Source organism: Schistocerca serialis, chromosome 2, assembly GCF_023864345.2.
Source record: "Schistocerca serialis cubense isolate TAMUIC-IGC-003099 chromosome 2, iqSchSeri2.2, whole genome shotgun sequence".
In the NCBI taxonomy this organism is placed as follows: Eukaryota; Metazoa; Arthropoda; class Insecta; order Orthoptera; family Acrididae; genus Schistocerca; species Schistocerca serialis.
In genome coordinates, this window is record NC_064639.1 from 401,405,030 (window position 1) to 401,428,631 (window position 23,602).

The window sequence follows — 23,602 nt, forward strand, 5'->3', positions numbered from 1 at the left end:
TAATCTGTTAAACAAGTTCACAACAGAAAATAATCAGCTGACAAACCAAAGTTCTACCCAGAGTCCCTCTGATATTGCTACTTTGTATCGATTACAAATGAAGTGCCCATGTGTCACTACTTGTTAGTTATGCTCCACTATTTCTGCAACTGTATTACTACAATTAATATGTGCTGATATGAAATGTTTCTGTACAACAGATTTTCTTGCGATGATAAAACATTGTTATAAAGTACCTTACTGCAAAATAAAAGTTGTGGAAACAACAGATACTTGGAAAGAAGAGCCACATACTATGTTACAAGAAGGCAGCGATATAAATGTCAAGAATATAATTGCCTAAGGCGTTTTTGAAGATGGGATCATATAATATACATTGAATGGTTTGAAGTAACAATGAAAAGTCCAAGACAAGTTATTGTGATCAGCAGTTAACAATGGCTCTTACTGAAAAGAAGCACAATCTAGACTCCACACCAGTAACAAAAAACAAGTAGAAAAAGAGGACTATTAATACTATTATGTCTGAAAAGTATAGCTGTGAGCAAATAGAAATAGTGCACAAATACATTATGCTTATGGGTGGAAGGCAACATGAGGTGAGGTATGGCATCTCAAGCACACAACAGATAATTTCTGTAGCACAGACAGTATTCATACCATCATTCCAGTCTACATCTACACTCTGCAAGCCACCTTACAGTTTGTAGTGGAGGGCATGTCTGGTACCACCATAATTTGTCCCCTTCCCTGTTCCACCCATAAATGGTGCACAGAAGGAGTGCCTGTTGATAAGCTTCTGTATTATTTCTAATTTCTCTGATATTCTTGTCAGGTAATTTTGGAAGACATATCCGGGAGGAAGTAATATGCTGCCAGACTCTTAAGCAAACACACACACACACACACACACACACACACACACACACACACACACACACACAGAGAGAGAGAGAGAGAGAGAGAGAGAGAGAGAGAGTAAACCTTTCTGTGATACATAACACCTTTCTAGCAGAGTCTGCCTCTGGAGTTTGCTGATCATCTCCATAAAGCTTTCAAACTTACTTCCTGACTATATGATAAATTGTGCCACTCTTTGTTGGATCTTCTCTGTAAATCCAACCTTGTAAGAGAGGTAACTAGACTGATGAGCAATACTAAAGGATTGGTCAAAAGGATGTTTTGTAAGCCATTTCCTTAGTGGATGAGTTAATTTCCCTAGAATTTTCCCACTGAATTTCAACCTGGAATCTGTTTTTCCTATAATTAGTTTTATGTGATAATTTCACTTTGGGGAGCTTCTGACAGATAGGCCTACATATATTTTATGGTGATTAATGTTTCCAGTGGTTTATAACTAATACCATAATGGATCTCTTCATCTATTTGTGCCCAATACATTACATTCATTAACATTCAGGCTTAACTGCTAGTCCTCACAACAATCATCTATCCTTCACAGGTCTGTCTGCATTTTGCCACAATCATCTGGCACTGTAACTCCTTGTAGACAACAGCACATTATCCACAAGATCATTTATATGTAATGTAAGCAGTAATGACCCTGTAACACTCCCTCCTACCCCACACACCACAGACCTTGCAGGGGTGACACACATGCCTCTATGGTACAAACAGCCATACTGTGGGTACAACCATCTGTGGAGAGGCAAAACAAACATATGATTCCTGAAAAGGGGCAGCCGCCTTTAAAGTAGTTGCAGGGTCAACAGTCTGATTGACTTAGTCTTGTAACATTAGCCGTCATGGCCCCTTGACACATGAGCATTGCAAACAGCTGAAAGCAATGTTATATTTCCTTATCTCTGCTGGGTGGCTTAGTAATGACAGCATCCTTTTAGATAAAATAGTCCACCATTCACATCTCTGGGCAAGGACAGAAGAAGAATAGGAGCCTTTGAAAGATGAAATAGTGAAGGCAGCAGGGACCCAAATTAAAAAATAAATAAATAAAGACAAAGCCAAGAGAAATCTTTGGATAATGCAACAGCTACTGAATCTGTTGTTGAAGGGAGAAAATACAATTATGCATCAAATGAAGCTGGCAAAAGAGAACCATTCTTTATACAATTATAGTGACAGGAAGTGCAAAATGGCACAGGAATGGCTACACAAGAAATGCAAGGCTTTAGAAGCATACACATCTAGATGAAAGATAAGTGCCACCTACAAGAAAATTAAAGAGGCCTTTGGAGAAAAAAAAGCAGTTATATAAACATGTTAAGTAAAGAAGTGAAGCCTGCAAAGTTGAATGAATGTACAGAGATTCTATTACAGAGAAACAAACATGAAGATAATACTACAGAAATAGAAGAAGATGTATATGAAGATAAAATTGGAAGAATTTGAAAGAGCACTGAAAGACCTAAGTCTAAACAAGGTATTGGCATAGATATAATTCCCTTAGAATTACTGAGATCCTTGGGAGAGCAAGGCATCAAAAATCTATTCCACCTGGTTCACAAGATGACATGTAAACTACCCTCATTCTTCAAGAAGAAAGTAAACAAATCCTACATCTAAAAAGGCATCTGCTGATAGGTGTGAGTATTACTGAAACAACAGTTTAATAAATCATGATTGGAAAATACTGACACAAATTATTTCCCAAAGAATGTCAGCTAGTAGAAGCTGATCTCAGGGAAGATCATTTTGAATTGTGGAGGATAGTGATAACACAAGAGGCAATGCTGACACTACAACTGATCTTACAAGACAGACTGCAGAAAGGCAAACTTACGTTTATGGCATTTGTAGATTTAGGTAAAGCTTTGATAATGTTGACTGGAAGACACTCTTTGAAATTCTGAAAGTACCAAGAATAAAATGCAGAGAGCAAAATGTTAAATGTGACTGGTAGAGAAACTAGATGGCAGTTCTAACAGTTGAACAATGTGAAAGGGAAGCAGAAACTGAGAAGGGAGTGAGTCAAAGTTGTTGATCCTCCCAAAAGTTACCCTCCCCGGAGCTAAGCACTTCTGTGCTGCACTGTTAGCTGCAACAGGCAGAAGACATGCTCTGTTGGTGCCGCAAATTTTATCGATTTTGATAGAGATGAACTTACAGCTTTAGATTCACATATTTTCCTCTTAGTGTCATTTCTGCATAATCTTTCATTGATTGTATCAATACTCATTTGTATTGTGATATATCATGAAATTTCAAACATTCATTAGTGCCACAGTAAACTAGTACCGTTATTGTCAATTGTAGGCTCAAACTAAATTGTTCACTTATAAAGTTTTTGAGAACAGTAGAGCTATCCTCTTTCAGAACAATGGTTCTCTAATTTCATTGTTCAATTACACGAGAAATAGGTTAGTTTGAAAATTTCTGGATGCTTACAAAACAATATTTCTGTAAGTTATCAGTAAGAAAGTTTCGGATACCTAATTTATTTCGTAGCAAATCAGCATCTGTGGTCACAGTTTGGCCAAAAATACACTATCCCTGAATTTCACTGTATATCAACACAAATAAACAAGCATTTTTGAGAATTTTTGTAAGCTACCACTGCATAATCTATGAGCAATCTGTAGCAAATCAGTGACTGTGATTTAGTTACTGTAGCAGGATGGTGGCTGGATGGGTATGTCGATATGTGCGCATGACAGCAAGGCCTTGAGTGCCTGCACAAAAACAGTTTGAAACAAGTGTTAGTAAAATACACTAAACAGGATTATAAAACAGCACAGAAACTAAAAGGAACAAAATGTGGAAAACTATATGTGTACCCACACAGAAGTATGAAACGAAGTATCATGCCAATATTAAAACATTAACTAAACAGGAATAAAGTGGTATAAGCAGTTAAAATAATAGAGCTGATGGACATGGCTGGCTAACTACAAGAATAAAAAAGAATGAACCAGCCACTCTGTAATACACTGCAACCTCCAGTCTAAAAGCTTAGGCCATAGTCCAGACACATCACAAAACTTTAAAACTTGAGTCTCATGCGTCTCATTGTCCGCTGAAATAGATGGAAAATCTGCAATGATATTTGCTTCAGCCCTTGCATCATGATATAAAATGTACTCTGTTAAAATATGGTGTAGAGGGATTTGCATGCCACAAGCATAACAAAACAGGGGATCCTCTCACCATAGTAAAAAGCCATGTGTAATAGGGCAGAGCCCAGTTTGAAGATGTGTGAAAGTCACTTCATCCTTCTTGAGCAACCAGCAGGAGGAATGCCATGGCCAGATAGTTGATTTTACCAACCGCAGCTTACAGTCTCTTACTGCCAGCCGTTCCTCATCCCACAACTGCATGGACTTCCTATGTAGTGCCGAAATGACAGCCTGCAGGGGAATAGGACACTGTACCACATACTGTCCTCTGCAGGCCTCCTTGGCAGCCCATTTGCCCAGTATCCCCACATGCCTTGACACCCAGCAGAATGACACCTGCTGGAGCAAGTATAGTAGGTCAAATATCAGCTGGGCCAATTTATCAGCTGGGTACAGGTTCTGTAACAATTGTAAGGCACTCAGGGAATCAGAGCAGATGAGAAAATTTTTGTCCTGAATACATTGCATCTGCTCCAGTACCTTTAGGATCGCTTGGAGCTCCACTGAGAAAACAGTATACTCATCACCAATGCCTGGTGACATGGTTGGGGAACACTACAGAGCAGCCAAGAGAAGTCCCTCTGTTTGGAGCTATCAGTGTACACTACTGTGAAACCATGATGCATATCTGAAATGTTAAAACACATAGATTGAAATGTAAAATATGGTATACTATCTTTCATAAAATTGGTCAAGTCTAAAGTACGTCTGGGCCTCTGGAGGAGCCAAGGGGGAAATCTCCAACCATGATGTAAAACATAAAGACCAGCCACACTCATCTAGAAAAGACAATTCTTCAAGCAAATCCCATAGGACCTCATTGCTTTTTGTCAGTTACAAAAAAGTCTTTCCATTGGAGACCAAGCAACAGTATGGTATGCACGTGTGTATGGTGTGGACAGTGTTTTACATACCTGGCGCTCCGTAAGTAGTCATCACCTGATGTGAAGTGGCAGTTCACCAGCCTTTGCACAGAGGCTTGGTATGAGGCTCATTCTGAATGCCCCAGTGGCCAACCAAATTCCTTCATGGTGCACCACACCCAACATCTTTAAATAAGAGGGTCTCACAGACCAGTACACCGCGCACCCATAATCAAGCCAAGATAACACAAAGGCTCTGTAAAACCAGAGCAGAAAAGTCCTGTCTGTTCCACGTGTACTGTGGCTAAGACATTTTAAAATACTTAGAGCCTCATGGGACAACTTCACTGCATCTTAGAATTAAGAACAGTTTCCCTCATCCTCAACTCAGGAAAGTTTAAAATGGAACAAGAATGGTTAAAAAGAACACTCACAGACTTCTCAATGGAAAACTTACAACCACTCTTCTGCACCCATTCATCCAAACATCAGTTAGTTGCAACCGATGTGTTGTCATTGCAAGGCTTGAAGAAGAGTAAAACACAGAGAAGTCATCCACAAACAAAGAATACTGGACAGTACTTTTCACAATTGATGTAATGCTATTAACAGGTATGGCAAAGACAGTCGCACCTAACACACTACCTTGAGGGACATGGTTCTTCTGAAGTGATCAGACAGGACATCACCAACTCGGTATTGAAAATACCATGGTGAGAGCAAAGACTGAATAAAAATGGGAATACACCCACGAAAACCACATATATGAAGCTGCACGAGGATAAGATGCCTCCAAGTAGTGTTGTAGGCCTTCTCAATGACAAAAATTATACCTAGAAGGTGATGCCAGAGAAGGAAAGACTGTTATACAGTCACCTCCAGGAGGGCCAGGTTCTCAAAGATGGAACACACACTGAAAGTGACTAAGGAACTGACTGGATACTAAGATCCAGACAAGGTGGCAGTTGGCCATCTGCTCCAAGGTCTTTTCCATGCAAATTGTGAGGGCAACACTATGATAACTACTTGGGCATGTACAGTCTTTCCCAGGTTTTAAAAGAGGAATTAAAATTGCCTCAAACCTTGTGAGGTGCCATAACATACTGTAATGGATTCTTTCGAGACCTGGGGATGTGTCATGGGCTGCAGACAATGCAGAATCTAGCTCCCATATGTTAAATGGCCAGTTGTAATCTTCATCAGTGGTGGACCAGAAATCCAAACTGCTTCTCTCAGCAACCGATCTGTGGGTCTGGAAACCTGGATCCTGACTGGTGGTTGCAGTAATTTGTGGCATAATAGGCCACCACAGTCCGGGCAATGTCTTGCGGACTGGTTTAGAGAGTGCCGTTCTCCATTACAGCAGCCATGAGGCTCCTCCCTCCTCTCCCAGAAATTCTCCTGATGGTCTCCCATATAACTCTTCATGGAACAATTAGTGGTGATCAGGACCTTTTGCTGTGACCTCTTCTTGCTCTCTTGAATAATCCAGTGACATTTTGCCCTCACCACCCGAGAGACTCCAAGATTCTCTGCAGTGGGCCACCACTAGAACCTACGCAGAGCTGCACACCTAGTTCCGATGGCAGAGCAGCATTCTTTGCTCCACCGAGGGACAGGCTGCCTCTCCAGTTGTCGCATGGACTTTGGAATGGATGCTTCAGAGGTCCCTCTTCAGTTGTCGCATGGACTGTAATGGATGCTTCAGTGATGCGATGGATTATTTTGGTAATATGATCCACCCATACATCAACACTGACATGAGTTCAAACTGGGCTAGCTGACTATAGTGTCCAGTCTGTCCTACTGAGCACACATCACAGTGGTTTCCCTTCGGGTTCCACTCTATCTGGCAGCTGAATCCAGATCAGGAAGTGATCACTTCCATGCAAGTCACACGCACTTCCCATTGCGCAGTATGAGCGAGGGCTAAAGAAGCAAAGCGAAAGATGGAAGGCAGAGAACGACCCAGTTGCAGTGCAGCAGTCAGTACTCTGTTGCATTTTTAGCAAATATGCACATGATGACATGAGAAGCTTCTCAATTGCTCTACCCCTGGGGTAGGTAGTTGCTGAGCCTCAAAACACACTGTGTGCATTAAAATCACCACAGAGGATGAAGAAGTGGTGGAGCTGTATAAGAAGGTCATTGAGAGCATCCTTATTGAGTGTATCATGTGGGCGCAGGTAATGGAAACATTTTGTCAATGGATGATTCACATGCATTGATATGGCAAGTGATTGTAAATTCATTGCAAGGGAAAGAGCCAAGGAGTGGTAGTTGGTACTGACGAAAATACCTACCCCTCCTCTAGCTCTCTCTCCACTTAGGTCATCCTTTTTGTGGCATACATAGCCTTTTAAGCTCAGGGGTGAATGATTGAGTGAAATTAGTTTTCTGAAGACACAGACACAGTGGTGTGCCCTGGGATAATAGGCGAAGTTCCTCCACATGCGTCCTAAATCCCTACAAGTTCCACTGAAATATGTGCTCCATCAATCATGTGGGTAGCACCTTCATCCTGCCTCTCCGCTGTGGTGAGGAGACTGAAGTGGGTAGAGCTTCAGTTGTGGGGCAAGATGATTGCCCCACACATACCTCATACTCCATCATTTCTGGGGAAGAGCCAGATGAAGTATCAGGTAGAATCACGTTGACACGGTGCAACGGTTTACTACTTGATTTACCTCTTGTTGCTGCTTTGTACTAGCTTTTCACTGTTTTGAGGGCTTAGCTGGAGCTGGGCTTCTGAACAGCCTCAGCCATGGGAGGTACCTTGGGCTCTACTAGATTGGCCACTGTACCTTTTTCTGCTGTTCTAGCGGAGCTACACGCTCTGAAACACTTGCTGTCATCCAAGTGCACTGACACGTGCAGGTGTTAGTGTTGACACTTGGAATCTCCATTTGTGTAGAGGCATCAGGTTTAGAATAGGCTTGTTGAAGGATTGATGCAAAAGACATAGCACATGTGGGAGGCTGCACGGACTTTTAGATCTTTTTGGCCTCAGGGTCTCAGCATTCGTTTGCTGGGTATGGGCTTGGTGACCCTGGGGTTCCTGATCTGGGGACTGGTAAGTGCCATCAGTCCTCTGTCATCGTAAGTTCTGGTCATGTTTCAGTAACAACCATATGGTACAGCTATGGAACATTGTGTGTCTCACAGAATGGGGATCTAGGTCTATCTCCCCAGATTGTGAGGATGAAATGAACCTCCATAACCCGTCAAGCTCAAAGTGTGCTGCACACTATGAGATGCATGGCTGTTGAGGTGGAACAGTCATTAAAGCGCAACCTCTGGGGAACCTGCCTCACCTCAGTTGTATAAGGCTTACTCAGGCACGCAGGGCTCTGTCTGGGTGGACCCTTTCTTCCCTACCTGATCCTGGGACCAAAATGGATCCTCCAAAATTTTCTTTTCCTCCTCCCACTGCACACAGTGGGCTGCTGGAAGGTACCACCACCCAACCTAGTAAGAAGGCTCTGATAGACAGCCCTCCAGATGCAGGAATAAATAAGAACAAAGCAGTAATGAGTAACAGACCACAGGCTGATAATCAGAATGAGTTTTAGTAATAAAAAGAAAAGAAGGAAGTTTCAAGCAAGTCTCACCTTTCTACATCCAGAAGGGCTTAGAAGGAATTGCCAGGGCTCTAAAATCAGTAAAGCAGTTGCAAAATGGGACAATGTTGGTTGAAACATCCAGTTACCAACAAGCTGTTAACCTGCAGAGAGCTAAGTGTGGGGGAATATGCCATTGACACAGATATCCACAGCACCTTGAACTTCAGAAAAGGTGTTGTGTCCTGTAGGGACCTAACTGATATTCCTATAACTGTAGAGTGAGTGGGCTCCAGAGGGAATTGTTGATGTTCAAAACTTTTATGAAAAGGGCGGATGGAGGCCTGGTGAAATCTGACTCCTTCATTCTTACCTTCAAAACCAACAAACTCCCAGAACACACCAAGGCAGGCTTTCTTCGCCTTGAAGTACAGCCATATGTACCAAACCCAACATATTGTTTTAAATGCCAATGCGTTGGGCATACAACCCTAGAGCGTTAGGAAGAAGCGATGTGTGGCGACTGCAGTAAGGGTACTCGGAATTGGTTGCTCATCTACTACCAAATGTGTAAACTGCTCTGGAAACCACCCTGTTTGAATTAGGAACTGCAGAATATTTTTAGAGGAATGCAAAGTACAGGAAATAAAAACAAGATAGCGTATTCTCTCATTACTGTGGCAGATTTTCTAACATTTTGTGTTACATCTAGTTTTCCCTTACAGAGGAATAACCCTATACATGATGATTTTTTTCTGCCATATACAAACTGTAGGGATTGATTGATGAGATGATACAAAACAAAACACGTCTAATGAACTTATGTCAGGAAATGGATGGATTCCCTGCTAGAGACAATTTGTTCAATCATACATTGTTACAGAGTCTGCGGTCTAATACATGCTGTACCATGCAGCCACAGGTTGAGATCTAGTGAACGAGCAGGCCATGCAACTGGACCCCCTCATCAACCACAGAAGACACAATTGAGATGCATCCGGATGTCAATGGCGAAGTGGGCTGGAGCACCACCATGTAGCAGCCACATAACCCTTCGAATCATCAATGGCACTTCTACCAGCAGGAGGGGCAAAGTCACCAGCAAGAAACACCAATAGTTCTGGCCTGTTCAGCAAAAGGGGAAGGAAGACTGGTCCCAAAATACAATCGCCAATTATTCCAGCCCACATATTCCAGCTGCACTGATGCTGATGGTTCACTGTCACAATACCACGGGGGTTCTGCATAATATGCCATGGATACCTGTTATAAAAGTTGAAGATACCACTCCAAATAAAAGTGGCCCCATCTGTGAATAGGATGGATGACACAAATCCTGGAATCATGGTTGTTTGGTGAAGAAACCAGTGACGAAACTGCTCCCGATGTGGAAAGTGTTGTTAGTAAGCCCTGCACACCCTGTAAGTGGTAAGGGTAGTAACAACTGTCATGGAGAATGTTCTACACAGTACTGGCAGGCCAACTGCCTGGTACTGACATGGCAGTTACCTTACACAGTGTTAATCACATTTTCCTCTAACTCTGGTGGCCAAACATTTTGGGTACATCCTTAATGATTTCCTCCTTCCTGAAATGACCCTGTCTCAGATAAGCAGTGAAACAATGTTGCAAACACTGAATGCTGTGGTTGTTGTTGGCAGGGATAGGGCTCTTGATATCACCCTGCTGCCCGCTGGCCATTTCCATTTGCCTTTCCGTAAGTAAACACCATGTCGGCAAGCTCTTGATTTGAATGTGGAACATCCACTACAAGGTGAGTCAGCAAGATAAGTGAACCAGACACAACATTACCATTTACTATGATAGGAGAGGGCATTAGGGCATGATGTGAGGAACAATATCATCCACTACAAGGAAACCATGCATACTGTAACTGTGGCTGCATGGTACAATGCATATTAGACTGCAGTCTCTGTAACACAGTATGACTGAATAAATGGTCTCTAGCATGGAAACTATGCATGCCTGGACATAAGTTCATTGGAATTTTTTTGTTCTGTATCCTCTCATCAATCAATCACTAAAGTTTGTACACAGTGGAAAAATCACCCTGTATATTATCTGCATTTGTCATAAATTAACTCTGTTTTAGAGTTTGCTAACAACCATAATTAACATCAAAATGTTTCAGAAAATTAGTAATTTTTACCACAGGTTTTTGATTTGCCTTAATAGAAATCATGTTTTATGTACCTGCTTCAATTTTTATAGGGAATTATCAACTTTTTACCTCAACATGTTAAAAGATAATCAGCAGGCTTAATATAAAGTTATTTGCTTACAGCCTTGCAATACATTGTACCAGCTAAAATGCAGCCCTACTGTAAATGCTGTTCTCAAACAGTGGTAGATCTATGCATCCTATACAGGGTGTACAGGGATCAGGGAGGAATAAAGATATTGTATTGATAATCCTAACCAAAAGTTTGAGGTGCTATCTTTCAGTGAAACTGAAACTAAGCTACTCTGACTCACTTCACCTTTCTTGGAGACACCTGTTTCGTCTGGTGTCAGAACGAGGCAAATGCAAAAGGGTAAGGGTCTATTAATTGTTGGCAATTAAAATGTATAGCAAATGATGGTACCCCTTAGGGAAATGGCAGTAAGGGACACCAGGTGCACTCAGTGTGTGTGCCTGGGAGCCTAATTAAACACGCTGAAGAGGCTATTCAAGTAGTCATTGCGGGAACAGGGTGCAACCAGCTGCAGACTGTGGTACACATTGGAACAAATGATGCTAGTCATCTGGTCTCTGATGACTTTCTTGGGTCATTCCAGCAACTGGCAAAGAAGGTTGAGAAGACCAGCCTTGCACATGGAGTTTCAACAAAGCTCACAATTTGCAATATTGTCCCCAGAACTGATTGTTGCCATTTGATTCCGAGTTGAGTGGAAGGACTGAACCAGAGACTTTGAAGGTTCTGTGTGACAAGCTAGGCTGCGACTTCATGGACTTGTGCCATAGAGTTGAGAACTGTAGTGTCCCCCTAAATAGATCAGGTGTGCACTACACATCAGAGGCTGCTACTCAGACAGCTGACTATGTGTGGAATACACAAAAGGATTTTTTAGATTAGGTGGCTCTCCAGCCAAGTCAGATGATGGTAGCTGTAGGAAAACCAGAAGTACCAGAGTAAGATTGAAAGAAATGCCTCCCACAGGTGAGAGTATTAAAATCCTAATGGTAAAATGTTGAAGCATTCACAACAAAGTGCCAAAGCTTGAAGTGCTCATGAAAAAGCAGTGAAGCTCACATAATATTAGGTACAGAAAGCCAGTTGAAAAATGAAATTGATAACAGTGAAATTTTTGAGGAAAATTTAAATGTATATTGAAAGGCTATGCAAATGGAAAATGGAGGTGGTGTATTTGTCACAGTAGACAAGAAAATCAAATCCATTGAGATAGAAATTGAAGCTACATGTGAGATTGTTTGGGCAAGACTCTGTATCAGGAGTGGACATAAAAGGATAAATGGATCCTTCTATCGCCCACCAAACATATCTTCTGATGTAACCAAAAACTTTAGAGAAAACCTCAGTTCACTTGCACATAAGTCCCCTAGTCATACTGTAATCATTGGTAGAGACTTTAATCATCAAAAAATTGCAGTTTTATTAGGGATGGGTGTGATAAGACATCCTGTGAAACATTACTAAACGTCTTCTTTGAAGAAGACATAATTCAGAAACCCACTCATGATGGAAGTACTTTGGATCTAATAGCAACAGACAGACATGACCTCTTTGATGATGTTCACATTGAAATTGGTGTCAGTGACCATGATGCGGTTGTGGCAACAATGATTCCAAAGTACAAAGGACAACTAAAACAAGCAGGAAGATACATATGTTCAGGAAACTAGATAAAAAATCAGTACTGTCATTTCTCAATGAGGAACTTTAAACTTCTGAGGCACAGGGCAGGAGCATGTAGAGGAACTAGGGCTCTAGTTTAAAAGAATAGTTGACCATACACTGGACAGATATGTACCCAGTAGAACAGTTTATAATGCGAGGAAACCTCCATGTTATACACAGTCACTGTAAAGGAAGTTCTAAGGAAACAGAGATTACTGCATAATAGGTATAAAACAAAGCATAGGGCTAAAGATAGAGAGATGCTGAATGAAACGCATTTGGCTGTCAAGGGAACCAACGCATGATGCCTTCAATGACTACCGTAGCAGAATATTATCAAGCAATCGTTCACAGAACCCAAAGAAATTCTGGTTGTATGTAGAGGCTGTTAATGGCACCAAAGTTCATGTCCAGTCCCTAGCAAATGAGACAGGAACTGAAATTGAGGGCAGCAAAGCAAAAGCTGAAATGCTTAACTCTGTTTTCAAATGTTCCTTTGTAAAGCAAAACCCAGGATAACAGCCGCAATTTAATCCCCGTACCACTGAAAAGATGAATCAGAAAAGTATTAGTGCCAGTGGTGATAAAAAACAGCTGAAATCATTAAAATTGAAGAAAGTTCCAGGCCACGATGGAATCCCTGCCAGATTCTATACTGAATTTATGGCTGAGTTAGCCTCTCTTCTAACTATAATCTATTGTAGATCCCTTGAACTACAGCTGTACCCAGTTCTTGGAAACAGGCACAAGTCACACCCTATCTACAAGAAGGGTAGTAGAAGTGACCCACAAAAATACTGTCCAATATCCTTGACATCGATTTGTTGTAGAATATTAGAACACATTCTGAGTTCACAACATAATGAGGTATCTGGAACAGAATGACCTCCTCAATGCCAACCAGCAGGGACTTTGAAAGCTTCGATCACATGAAACTCAACTCATACTTTTCTCACAGGACATACTGAAAGCTTTGGAGCAAGGCAACCAAGTAGATGCAGTATTTCTTGATTTCCACAAAGCATTTGACTCAGTACCACACCTACCTGTGGGGTATCAAGTGAAAACTGTGACTGGAATGAGGACTTTTTGCTAGCGAGGACGCAATATGTTGTCTTGGATGGAGAATCATTGCCCGATGTAGAAGCAACTTCAGGTGTGCCCTGTGAAGTTTGTTCGGACCCTTGCTGTTCATGTTGTATATCAATGACATTGCAGACAATATTAATAGTAAAATCAGGCTTTTGGCAGATGATGCAGTTACCTACAATAAAGTGCTATCTGAAAGAAGCTGCCTAAATATACAGTCACATCTTGATAAGATTTCAAAGTGGTGCAGAGATTGACAACTTGCTTTAAATTTTCAGAAATGGAAAATTGTGCACTTCACAAAATGAAAAATGTAGTATCCTACGACTCTTGAAGATAGACGTAAACTATCCCATGAAAGTCTATTAACAAAGTTTCAAGAACTGGTTTTGAATGATTATACTAGGAATATACAACACCCTATGCATCACTCACATGAGGTTTGTGAGGATAAGATTACAATAATTACTGCATGCACAGATGTGTCAAACAATCATTCTTCCCATGCTCCATACTTGAATGGAACAGGAAGAAACTCTAATAACTGATACAATGGGACAAACCCTCTGGTATGCACCTTACACGGTAGTTTGCAGGCAGCTGTCAATGTAAATAAGGTAACAGAAAGGACACAGAGGAGAAATTTGGAAGGGGAATTAAAGTTCAGGAAGAAGAAATAAAAATGTGGAAAGTGCATGTCAGAGATGGCAAAGGACTTTGAGGGTTATAGCGTGTTTATCAATAAAAGGAAAATGAAGGCAATGGGACGTATTCGAATTACACCAGGCGATGTACACCAGGTGATGCTGAAAGCATAAGATTAGGAATTAAGGCTTGAAAAGCAGATTAGTTTAGCTTTATGAACAGCAGAACAACTGATAATGGCTGTAGTAGACAGGATATAAAATGCAGGCTGCCAATTCCAATAAAATTATTTCTGAAGTAGAGAAATTTGTTACACTAATACAAATTTAAATGTTAGTAAGTCTTTTATGAAGGCATTTTTATGGAGTTTAGCCTTGTACAGAAGTGAAACGTGAATGATGATCAGTTCAGAAAAGAAGAAAATAGAAGCTTCTGAAATGTAGTATTACAGAAGAATGCTGAAGAGAGATGGGTACATTGAATAACTAATGTGGAAGCACTGAATAACTGAATAAAATTGGGAAAAAAAAGAGATTTGTGGCACAGCTCGACTAAAACAAGGGATTGGCTGATAGGACACATCCTGTGATCCTGAGGCATCCAGGAACCTTCAGTTAGGTAATGGAAGGAAATGTGGAGTGAAATGGAGACAGGCGAGGGGGGGGGGGGGGGTAAAAATACAGGGTGACTAAAGCTTAAATACTGTATGCAGATTCAAATGAATGTAGGCTGCAGTAGTTACACAGAGATGTACACACTTTCATAGAACAGGGTAGCATGGAGATCAGCATCAAACTACTCTTCGGGCTGCAGACCACAACACTCCTTTGTGGTAGTTCTGAAATCACCTTTACCTATGTTGATTTTGCTGAGTTCTATCAGCTAAGAAGTCCTGTGTCCAATCGAAAATCTGGTCCAATACTCAACGAATTGGTATTTTGTTCACTGAGTGTATAACATGTTTCATAATTCTGCTACAGCTTGACATCAGTGATATAGGTGTACAATGAAGTGCACCTGTCTGGTAACTATTCTTAAAGCTGGAAATGACCTGTGCTTTCTGCCAATCACTTGGTGCCCTTCATTGCTCCAGAAATATATGACAAACTGCTGCTATAAAGGGAGCAACTTCTTTTGCATAATCTCTGTACATTCTCATCCTCATTGTTACAGATACCTTTCAATAATTGAGCAATTTTAGTTGATTTTCTAGGCTGTGATTACTTATCTCACTATCTGCCAGTTCAGCATTCAATGTTAACCAAAATCATAAATGGTATTACAATGTTTTAGTGCGAAACAATTTCTGAAGACAGTTTTAGTGTAAATATTGTAACTGATCACATGAACACATGAATTTGTTCTGCTTAATGACTTTACACATGACAAAAACTGTCTAAGATTATCAGTAAGATGGTTTGGCAAAATTCTACTTTTGAATTCACTGAGCATTTGCACTTTTTTTACAGTTTCTTTCTGCTTTTGCTTCAGCTTATGTTATCAACTAAATTTTTTAGATTACATCTGCAATGAAGCCCTCTTTGGGATTTTGTGGCAGCTTGAAACTGTGTGGCAGACTGAGAATCAAACTTGGGACCTTTGCCTTTCATGAGAAAGTGCTCTAGCCAAGCATGACTCACAACCCACTCTCACAGCTTTACATCTGCCAGTACTTCATCTCCCACCATCCAAACTTCACAGAAGCTCTTCTGTGGTCTGGCACACAGTTTTAATTTACCAGGAAGTTTCATAACAGCACACATTCTGCTGCAGAGTGAGAATTTCATTCTGGAAGCATCTCCCAGGCTGTGGTTAACCCATGTTTCTTCCAGGAGAGCTAGATGTGCAAGTTCCACAGGAGAGCTTCTGTGAAGTTTGGAGGTAAGAGATGAGGTACTGGTGGAAGTAAAGCTATGAGGATGGGTTGTAAGCCTTGCTTGGCTAGCTCAGTTGGTAGATCATCTTTCCACAAAGGCAAAGGTCCCGTGTTCAGGTTCTGAGTTCAAGTCTTGATACAGCACACAGTTTTAAACTTCCAGGAAATTTCATATCAGCACACACTCCACTGCAGAGTGAAAACTTCATTCAAGCTCTCTTTACTTTTATAGTCACTTTCTAACATGGTTATCGAACCATGATGATTCCTCCCCATCCTTCACAACCTTGCTCGGCACCTACTGGTGTTGTACAAGACTTCTGAATTTTATCCATTTGTGTTACATATCTTCATCGCCCACCAGCGCTGAATGTGTAATGTTGGCAACTCAGATATTCTGAAACTTATATCTTGACACTATTGCTAAGCAAAAATATTTTTCTAATTTTTAATATTCTTTGAACTAGCTGTATTGATACTATAGTGACTGATACCAGCCCCCATGTTAACTCATTCAAAAAGCTCAGATTTCTAATCATACTATGCAGGCTTTCATGGATGGTGTTTACATCCTTTGTGATTTTTGTTTCATATGCCTTGGACCACCGGCTGAAACCCATAAAGCTAAAATTACCGAGTTCAGGTCTGTTGGTTACTAGGAGGTCTAAGACATTTCCCTCACGAGATGGTTCTCTATCTGCTTTAAGTACTTTTCAGACAAAACAGGAAAACTGAAGTCTCCCCATGTTACTGTATCTGAAATTTCATTTTCAAATGAGTCTCCACTCACTATTCAGTTTCTCAGCAATGTAAATCTTCATTTTCAATGTATATAAACCCAAAACAAAAATAGTTAAATTCAGTTTTAATTATTATAAAGTTATAAAAGACATATGTTGGAGCCCAGTTGAAAGCTAGTGTGCAGAGATTTATGAAGTGTGTAAGATCTATGTCCACCAATATATGGGGAAATACACCGCAGATATGTTACTACAATTTACAAGTGGAAATGTACTGAGTTTTATTTAAATTTTACTTTCAGGAGTTTAATTAATGATTCAGTGACTATTTTTGAAATGAAAGACTGAACTTTTAATTAATTTCACGAACTGTGTTGATCTTCCAATAATGGCTAATGCCAACTGTGAGAATAGAACCAGGCTGTGAAAAGTATTACTTACTGGACACAACATGTTTGTTTTGATATGACAATCTGCTTGGAAACACAGTGTAATGTGTGAGTGATACAGTGAAAGTGTTAATAATTTACTTGCCACATGTTGATAATCATCCTTAATTAAGAAATGTTAGGTACTTGCACTCTGACAATCATATTATCAAACAAGTGAAGTATGTGGCTATCAATTTATTTGTACTATAACTATAATAGACTAGCTGCCCACAGCTACAAAATGATGTGGCTCAGTCTTGTTAAATTTAAAAGAAAGAAAAGAGAAAGCATGCATTTCTAACACATATGGGAAATGGATATATGTCCCAACCTCCTCCTCCCCCCTGTCTGCCTATCTCCTCCTTCCCTTCTCTTTGCCCTTGTCCATCTCCTTCTCCTCCCCCTTCTCTACGTCCATAATGTCCTCCTCCTTCCCCTCCTCTTATCTTCTCCTCCCTCCTCTATCTCCAACGCCTCCCGCCCCCTCCCCCTCTATCCATCAGCTCCTTTCTATTCTCTATGTCTATTTCCTCCTGCCCCTCTGTCCAGCTCCTCATCCCCCTCTCACCTTGAACCTTGTTTATTGTCACTGCAAAGTAAGATTCTGTAGTAATATTAAAACCAGAACCTAATAAGCCAGAAATACAACTCTCCTGTTACCTGTGAAAACCATATGTGGGGAAGAAAACAAAACAGTACATGTTAGTTATACAAATTATGTTTAAAAATGCATGTGGATGAGCCTGGAGGAGTTTACGTCTCCGGCGTTTGTCATTCTCCATTCTTCCACGTTCCAGCTCAAAGTTTTGGCCAAGTACTTTTTGAGATTTTTATTAGCTATGTTTCCCCTTTATACATTACATACTCTGTATACTTATATATTATACACATTGAAAACGTATAGCCTCTGGCACACCCAGATGTTTGTAACAGTATCGTGTAAAAATCTGAAATAACTTGGTAAAAAATTCTTCATGATTTTTAGTAACAACATTTCCCCTCCATATATATACAAACACATGCATATTCACACGGAACATTGTGTGAAATTTTAAAGCAAACAATCAACAACTTTTTTGGTTTTGTGAGCACAAATACACACAGACTGAACTTTTCTTTATAAAGATGAGACTCAATCTGCCCATAAATAGTAGTTCATTCAACATCTAAGTGCAAGTAAAGTGTGTGAACTGCAAATTTCCAGTATGGACTACATTATTAGAAGAATACTGTCCCCACCACCAATTTTTCAGGCAATTTTGACAGAGGCACAACTTCTGAGGGCACATTTGTACAGGTAATGGGTAGGCCACACCTTCACTTATTATTTACATTTAGGCTCATATAATAGCCTCTCTGAATACTGTTGACTTCTTTGCAGCAGTAAATATCCTGCAAACACTGACATCCAGCCTAGCCTTGTGATGTATATTCCAGCCTGGATCATCTTCTTCTGATTGTGGTATGGCTCAGTTGTAACAAATTATGAATTAAGTTACAATGATCAACATTCTTCTATATGGTGACTGTCTTTAGTCATAACACTGTTTAGTTTTTAAGCCATTTTAAGTTACATATCTGCTGGACATCTCGGTCAATGTGCTACTACTTTACCTTTTTTTAAAAAAAAAAAAAACAGGGGTTTTCCTTTTCAGTTAAATGATGATAATATATAACATAACATTTCACGAGAACACACAGAAAAACATTTTCACTTTAATTTTAGCTATGACTAAGTTCAAAACCTCTGTCACAATGGCTTAATGCATTATAGATTGTGCTGTACATGTAAATACGCAGATGTAGAAAACTAATGTTCTGTTAAATTTCAAACTATGCCCACACTGGAGAAACCTGAGTAAATTTAATTTTTTGGGTAGTTTTTATTTATTTTCCCTTGTTCCAGAAAAATAAGTTCAAGACGTTTACCATCCTTGAAACTAAACACTACAGATGTGTGAGCTTAACAAGTCATAGCAATATAACACAGATCACAAAATACTGTTAGTTTTCTGACCTGCAAGTTATTGAAATCAGAGTAGCTGGAGGTGCAAAAGTGGCATCAAGCCAAGTGCTGGCAGCTAAAGTAGTTCCAGTTCAAAACACAAATTTCAATTCAGTGCAAATCAAAATTCAGATTGTGTACATGTTTGACAGCATGTGACAGTAAATATCGGTATTAGAAAGTTAATCTTAGCTTCTTATAGACTGGATGTATTTCCCATTATTTTCATTTTTTATTTTATTTTATTTTATTTTTTTGCTATGATACTTCACACTCTGACTACAGAAGACACTAGCATAACAATTGAAATGCTGGATTTGTATTTGAGAGAAGTGAGATTCATATACCTGCCTGGCCATATTAATGTAGATTTAACGCATGGTTCCCTTGAATCATTTCATATATCTATAACTACATCTACATAGAGACCACAAGCCACCATACGGTGTGTGGTGGGGGGTACCCTGAACCACTACTAGTCATTTCCGTTCCTATTTCACTTGCATATATAGCGAGGGGAAAGTGACTGTCTCTACGCCTCTGGATGAGCACTAATTTCTCATACCTTATCTTTGCAGTCCTTAGGTGCAGTGTATGTTGGTGGCAGTACAATCATTTGGCAGTCAGCTACAGATGCTGGCTCTCTGAACTTTTCCAATAGTGTTCCTCAAAAAGAATGTTGCCTTCCCTCCAGAGATTCCTATTTGAGTTTCCAAAGCATCTCTGTAATACTTACATGCATTTTGAACCTACCGGTAACAGATCTAGCAGTCTGCCTCTGAATTGCTTTGATGTCCTCCTTCAATCTGACTTAGTACGGATATCACACCCTATATCAGTATTCAAGAATAGGTCCCACCAGTGTCCTACATGCGGTCTCCTTTACAGATAAAACCACACTTTCCCAAAAATTCTCCCAATAAACCAAAGTTGACCACATAAATTTCAGACAGGATCGTTTAACGTGGTCATAGCCATAAAAATTGAGGGTGATGATCAGTTTGACTCCAGGAAAGGTAAAGACACCAGAGAGACAGTTCTGGTGTGCTTCATTATTAAAGCAATACTTGAGAAAAATTGACACGCTCACAGCATTCATCACCAATAGGTTCCCTCTGAAGGAAGAATGTACAATCTACATTGGTCTGATATTCTCTGAAGAGAAGATGATTTTCTTATCGGTACTTACGTGGAACAACTCCACCGAATTTCTCAGGATCACTGTTGATCAAACGATTTTTGAGAGTTCTACGACCAACACCTTGTGACCCAATCAATGCCAGTGTTCTTCTTTTGAAAGGTGGCATACGTGTAACTTCCTCATATAAAAGCAATTCTGCCTTGTCAAATTCGCAGTTTGATTTTGATTGATACATTGTTTTCCTCTTCTTCTTGGATACCTGCAAATAATTTGCAGACTCATTAGTATCACATTACTGAATCTACATTCTCGAAGGGCTCACTTGTTGTCAACCAAAATTTTCATGAAATATACCACAGCTCTTCCGAGGTAACCTAAGTGCACATATGTTAGGGCACTAATAAAAAATTAACACACAGAACTCAAGCCACTGATGGTTTCAAGCGTATTTCTTGGCAAAGAAGAACATTTACAGCTTTTTAAATGTGCACACCCCCATCATTAAGTCACAATTTTTCTTCTGTTAGTCACTCAGGCCCTCTGCTTTTAAGATATAACTCCATCCATGCAAGAGGAATGTCTTCATCATCATAAAGTTCTAGCTACCCCAGTAAAATGTTATAATACACACAATCAAAAGCCTTGGAATGTAAAAAGGACAAGAGGGTAATTTCTTTAATTTAGTTCTACTAGAACTGAGTTTGTGAGGTCAAATTCCCCCTCTTTAGAAAGTGAGTGACTAACTGAATGAATGAATAAAATGACAGCTTGTCAGAAGTACAAAGTATGGCAATAAAGAAACTGGACTAGTTGTGCACATTTCCAGCTTTGTCGATAACTAAGAGAAGAGTGCGGGAATAAGCTTGGACATTCCCTGACACAGGCACAAAATTTCACACCAATGTGGTAGCCTTAAGCCTTCTGAGAAACAGGTCATGTGTCTGAACTCTGTCAGAATTACTCTACCCTCTAAAGTGGAACAACACATTAACATCAAATTCCTCCCAAAACTTGGAAAATCTGCTACAAAAACTTATGATTTGTTGAAAAAAGTTTATGGTGATCAGTGTCCATCTAGAACTCTAGTTTTCAAGTGGGTTAAGAGGTTCAAGGATAGTAGGGAGGACGTCAATGACGACCTGAAATCGGGACATCCTTCCACTTCAAAAACTGAAGAGAATGTGGAGAGGGTCGGTAGAATTGTTTGAGAAGACCACCGCCTGAGCATTCAAGTGACTTCAGAACTTGTCCACATCATCAATAAAGAAACCATTAGACAGATTCTACATAATGATCTGGGCATAACTAAGGTTTGTGCTGAAGTGGTGCCAAGAAACCTCACAAATGAGCTAAAGCAACATCGAGTGGACTGCTGTACCGACATTTTTGAAAACACTGAAAATGAGCCTGATTACCTCAGCAAAGTAATTATGTGTAATGAAATATGGATTTTCCAATACAGTCCAGAGACTAAGTGATAATCTATGCATTGGAAGAGCCCTATATCCCATAGGAAGAAGAAAGTACACACGAGCAAATCAAAATTCAAAGCAATGAAGACATTGTTCTTCCATATCTGAGGGATTATCCACATTGATTGGGTGCCTGAAAGTCAGACTGTCAATCAACCTTATTATGTAACTTTTCTGTAGATACTCTGTGAACATGTGCAATGGAGGAGACCTAATCTACGGAAGAATCACTCGTGGATTCTTCATCAGGACAGCACACCCTGGACATAACACGATGTTGGTGAAGAGATTTTCGGTGAAAAACAACATTCTAGTGATGGAATATCCAACATATTTGCCTCACCTAGAACCGTGTGACTTCTTTCTTTTCCCAAAACTGAAGTCTGTGCTCAAAGGAACCAAGTTCAAGACTGTGGATGCAGTAAAGAAAAAAGTGATGAGCCTCCAGGACAGCATAACAGAAAAAGACTTGCAGCACCATTTCCAACAATGGAAAATTTATATGGAGCAGTGGAGGGATCATGGAGCAAACTACATTGAAAGGGTTAACACTTCAGTAGCATAAGTTTTTCCAATAAAGAGTTAGAGCATCAGTCCAGTTTTTTTATTGCCACACCTTGTATGTTCATCAACACATTATACAATGAAACAATGAAAACCATAACAGAGATGGAGTTAAATTAATTGACCATTCCTTGAGTACAACTGTGCAGAATTCTTGGAAGTTATTCAAAGCATCTGCCAAAAACCTATTATATTTATTGCAATGTTGCTGCCATGATCATTATTTACTGTTTGAAGATTTGATGTTTCTTTCAACACAACTGATAGTCAAATTGGGTAACACACACTTCACTCTCCATATGCCTTACAGAATGAATGCTAAGTGTGTTACACTGCATGATCGTTCTAGACGTACAACAGGTCTCATATAAAATATTCACTGCTTCCTAGGAAATGCTTTTTAATAATATTCATGAACAATTTTTTGTGGCTCTGAAATGAAGCTACTCCATCGTATATGGCACATTGTATGGTTCCATAAATGTTACTTAACAAAATCTGATACTTTCTGTGAGAGTTATCATTCCATAGAGCTTGTGGTACAGATTCTGACACTCAGCACACAAAGAAATAAAGTTGTATTGGAATTATGTGGCCTTAACATTAATGTCCTAATATAATGTTACTTAACAGCTATTAAAGTAGATAAGTAAACAAATCCATGTTAAAAAAAAGTGAAAAGTGACATCAGGACAAAGTGGGAAATAACAGTTATTACTATCATAAATCCATTATAGTTCTCACATCACTAATTTCATCTATAATGTTTTTTTCTGTCTTTTCTGTGCTCACAGCTAAACCACAAAACTTAATTAATAATAAGCTTTCATATTTTCTACATGACATCTAGCTAACTATGTTCCCCACAGATCTTCATTCTGTTAGCGCTATGACAAGAAAATTCCACCACACATGTTAAGTTACTTAAACAGAAATGAAATGAATTAATGTTGACAACAGAAGTGAAGCTGAATGAAAATAAAACCAATGAAAGCCACAAGCATTCTCAGAAACCTGAAAATGAGAAAACACAAAAATTGTCCACAAAAGCATCCAAGTCTATTGTAAAAATAGCATCAAAATCTCCTTTTCCTGATCAAACATATCCATAAAATTATGAAAATAGATTTATGAAAGTTTGGAGAGTTTTGTTTGCTCATATTTGATTATTAATTAGCTTACTTTTGGAGAATAACAACAACACAGAGTAACATTCTTCTGTTGTCTCTAATAAAGTTTTG

The 23,602-nt window shown here is 39.6% G+C and overlaps 1 protein-coding gene across 5 annotated transcripts in view; it reads right to left on the reverse strand.

Moving 5' to 3' along the window:
• The window catches only part of LOC126457234 (protein PALS2), a 341,045-nt gene that overhangs the window by 10,889 nt on the left and 306,554 nt on the right, over positions 1 to 23,602 (reverse strand). For all 5 annotated transcript variants that reach the window (XM_050093366.1, XM_050093364.1, XM_050093365.1 and 2 more), the window contains one exon: positions 20,374 to 20,584. In XM_050093366.1, coding sequence (XP_049949323.1) covers positions 20,374 to 20,584 — 211 coding nt within the window. The remainder of the gene's footprint in view (positions 1 to 20,373; positions 20,585 to 23,602) is intronic.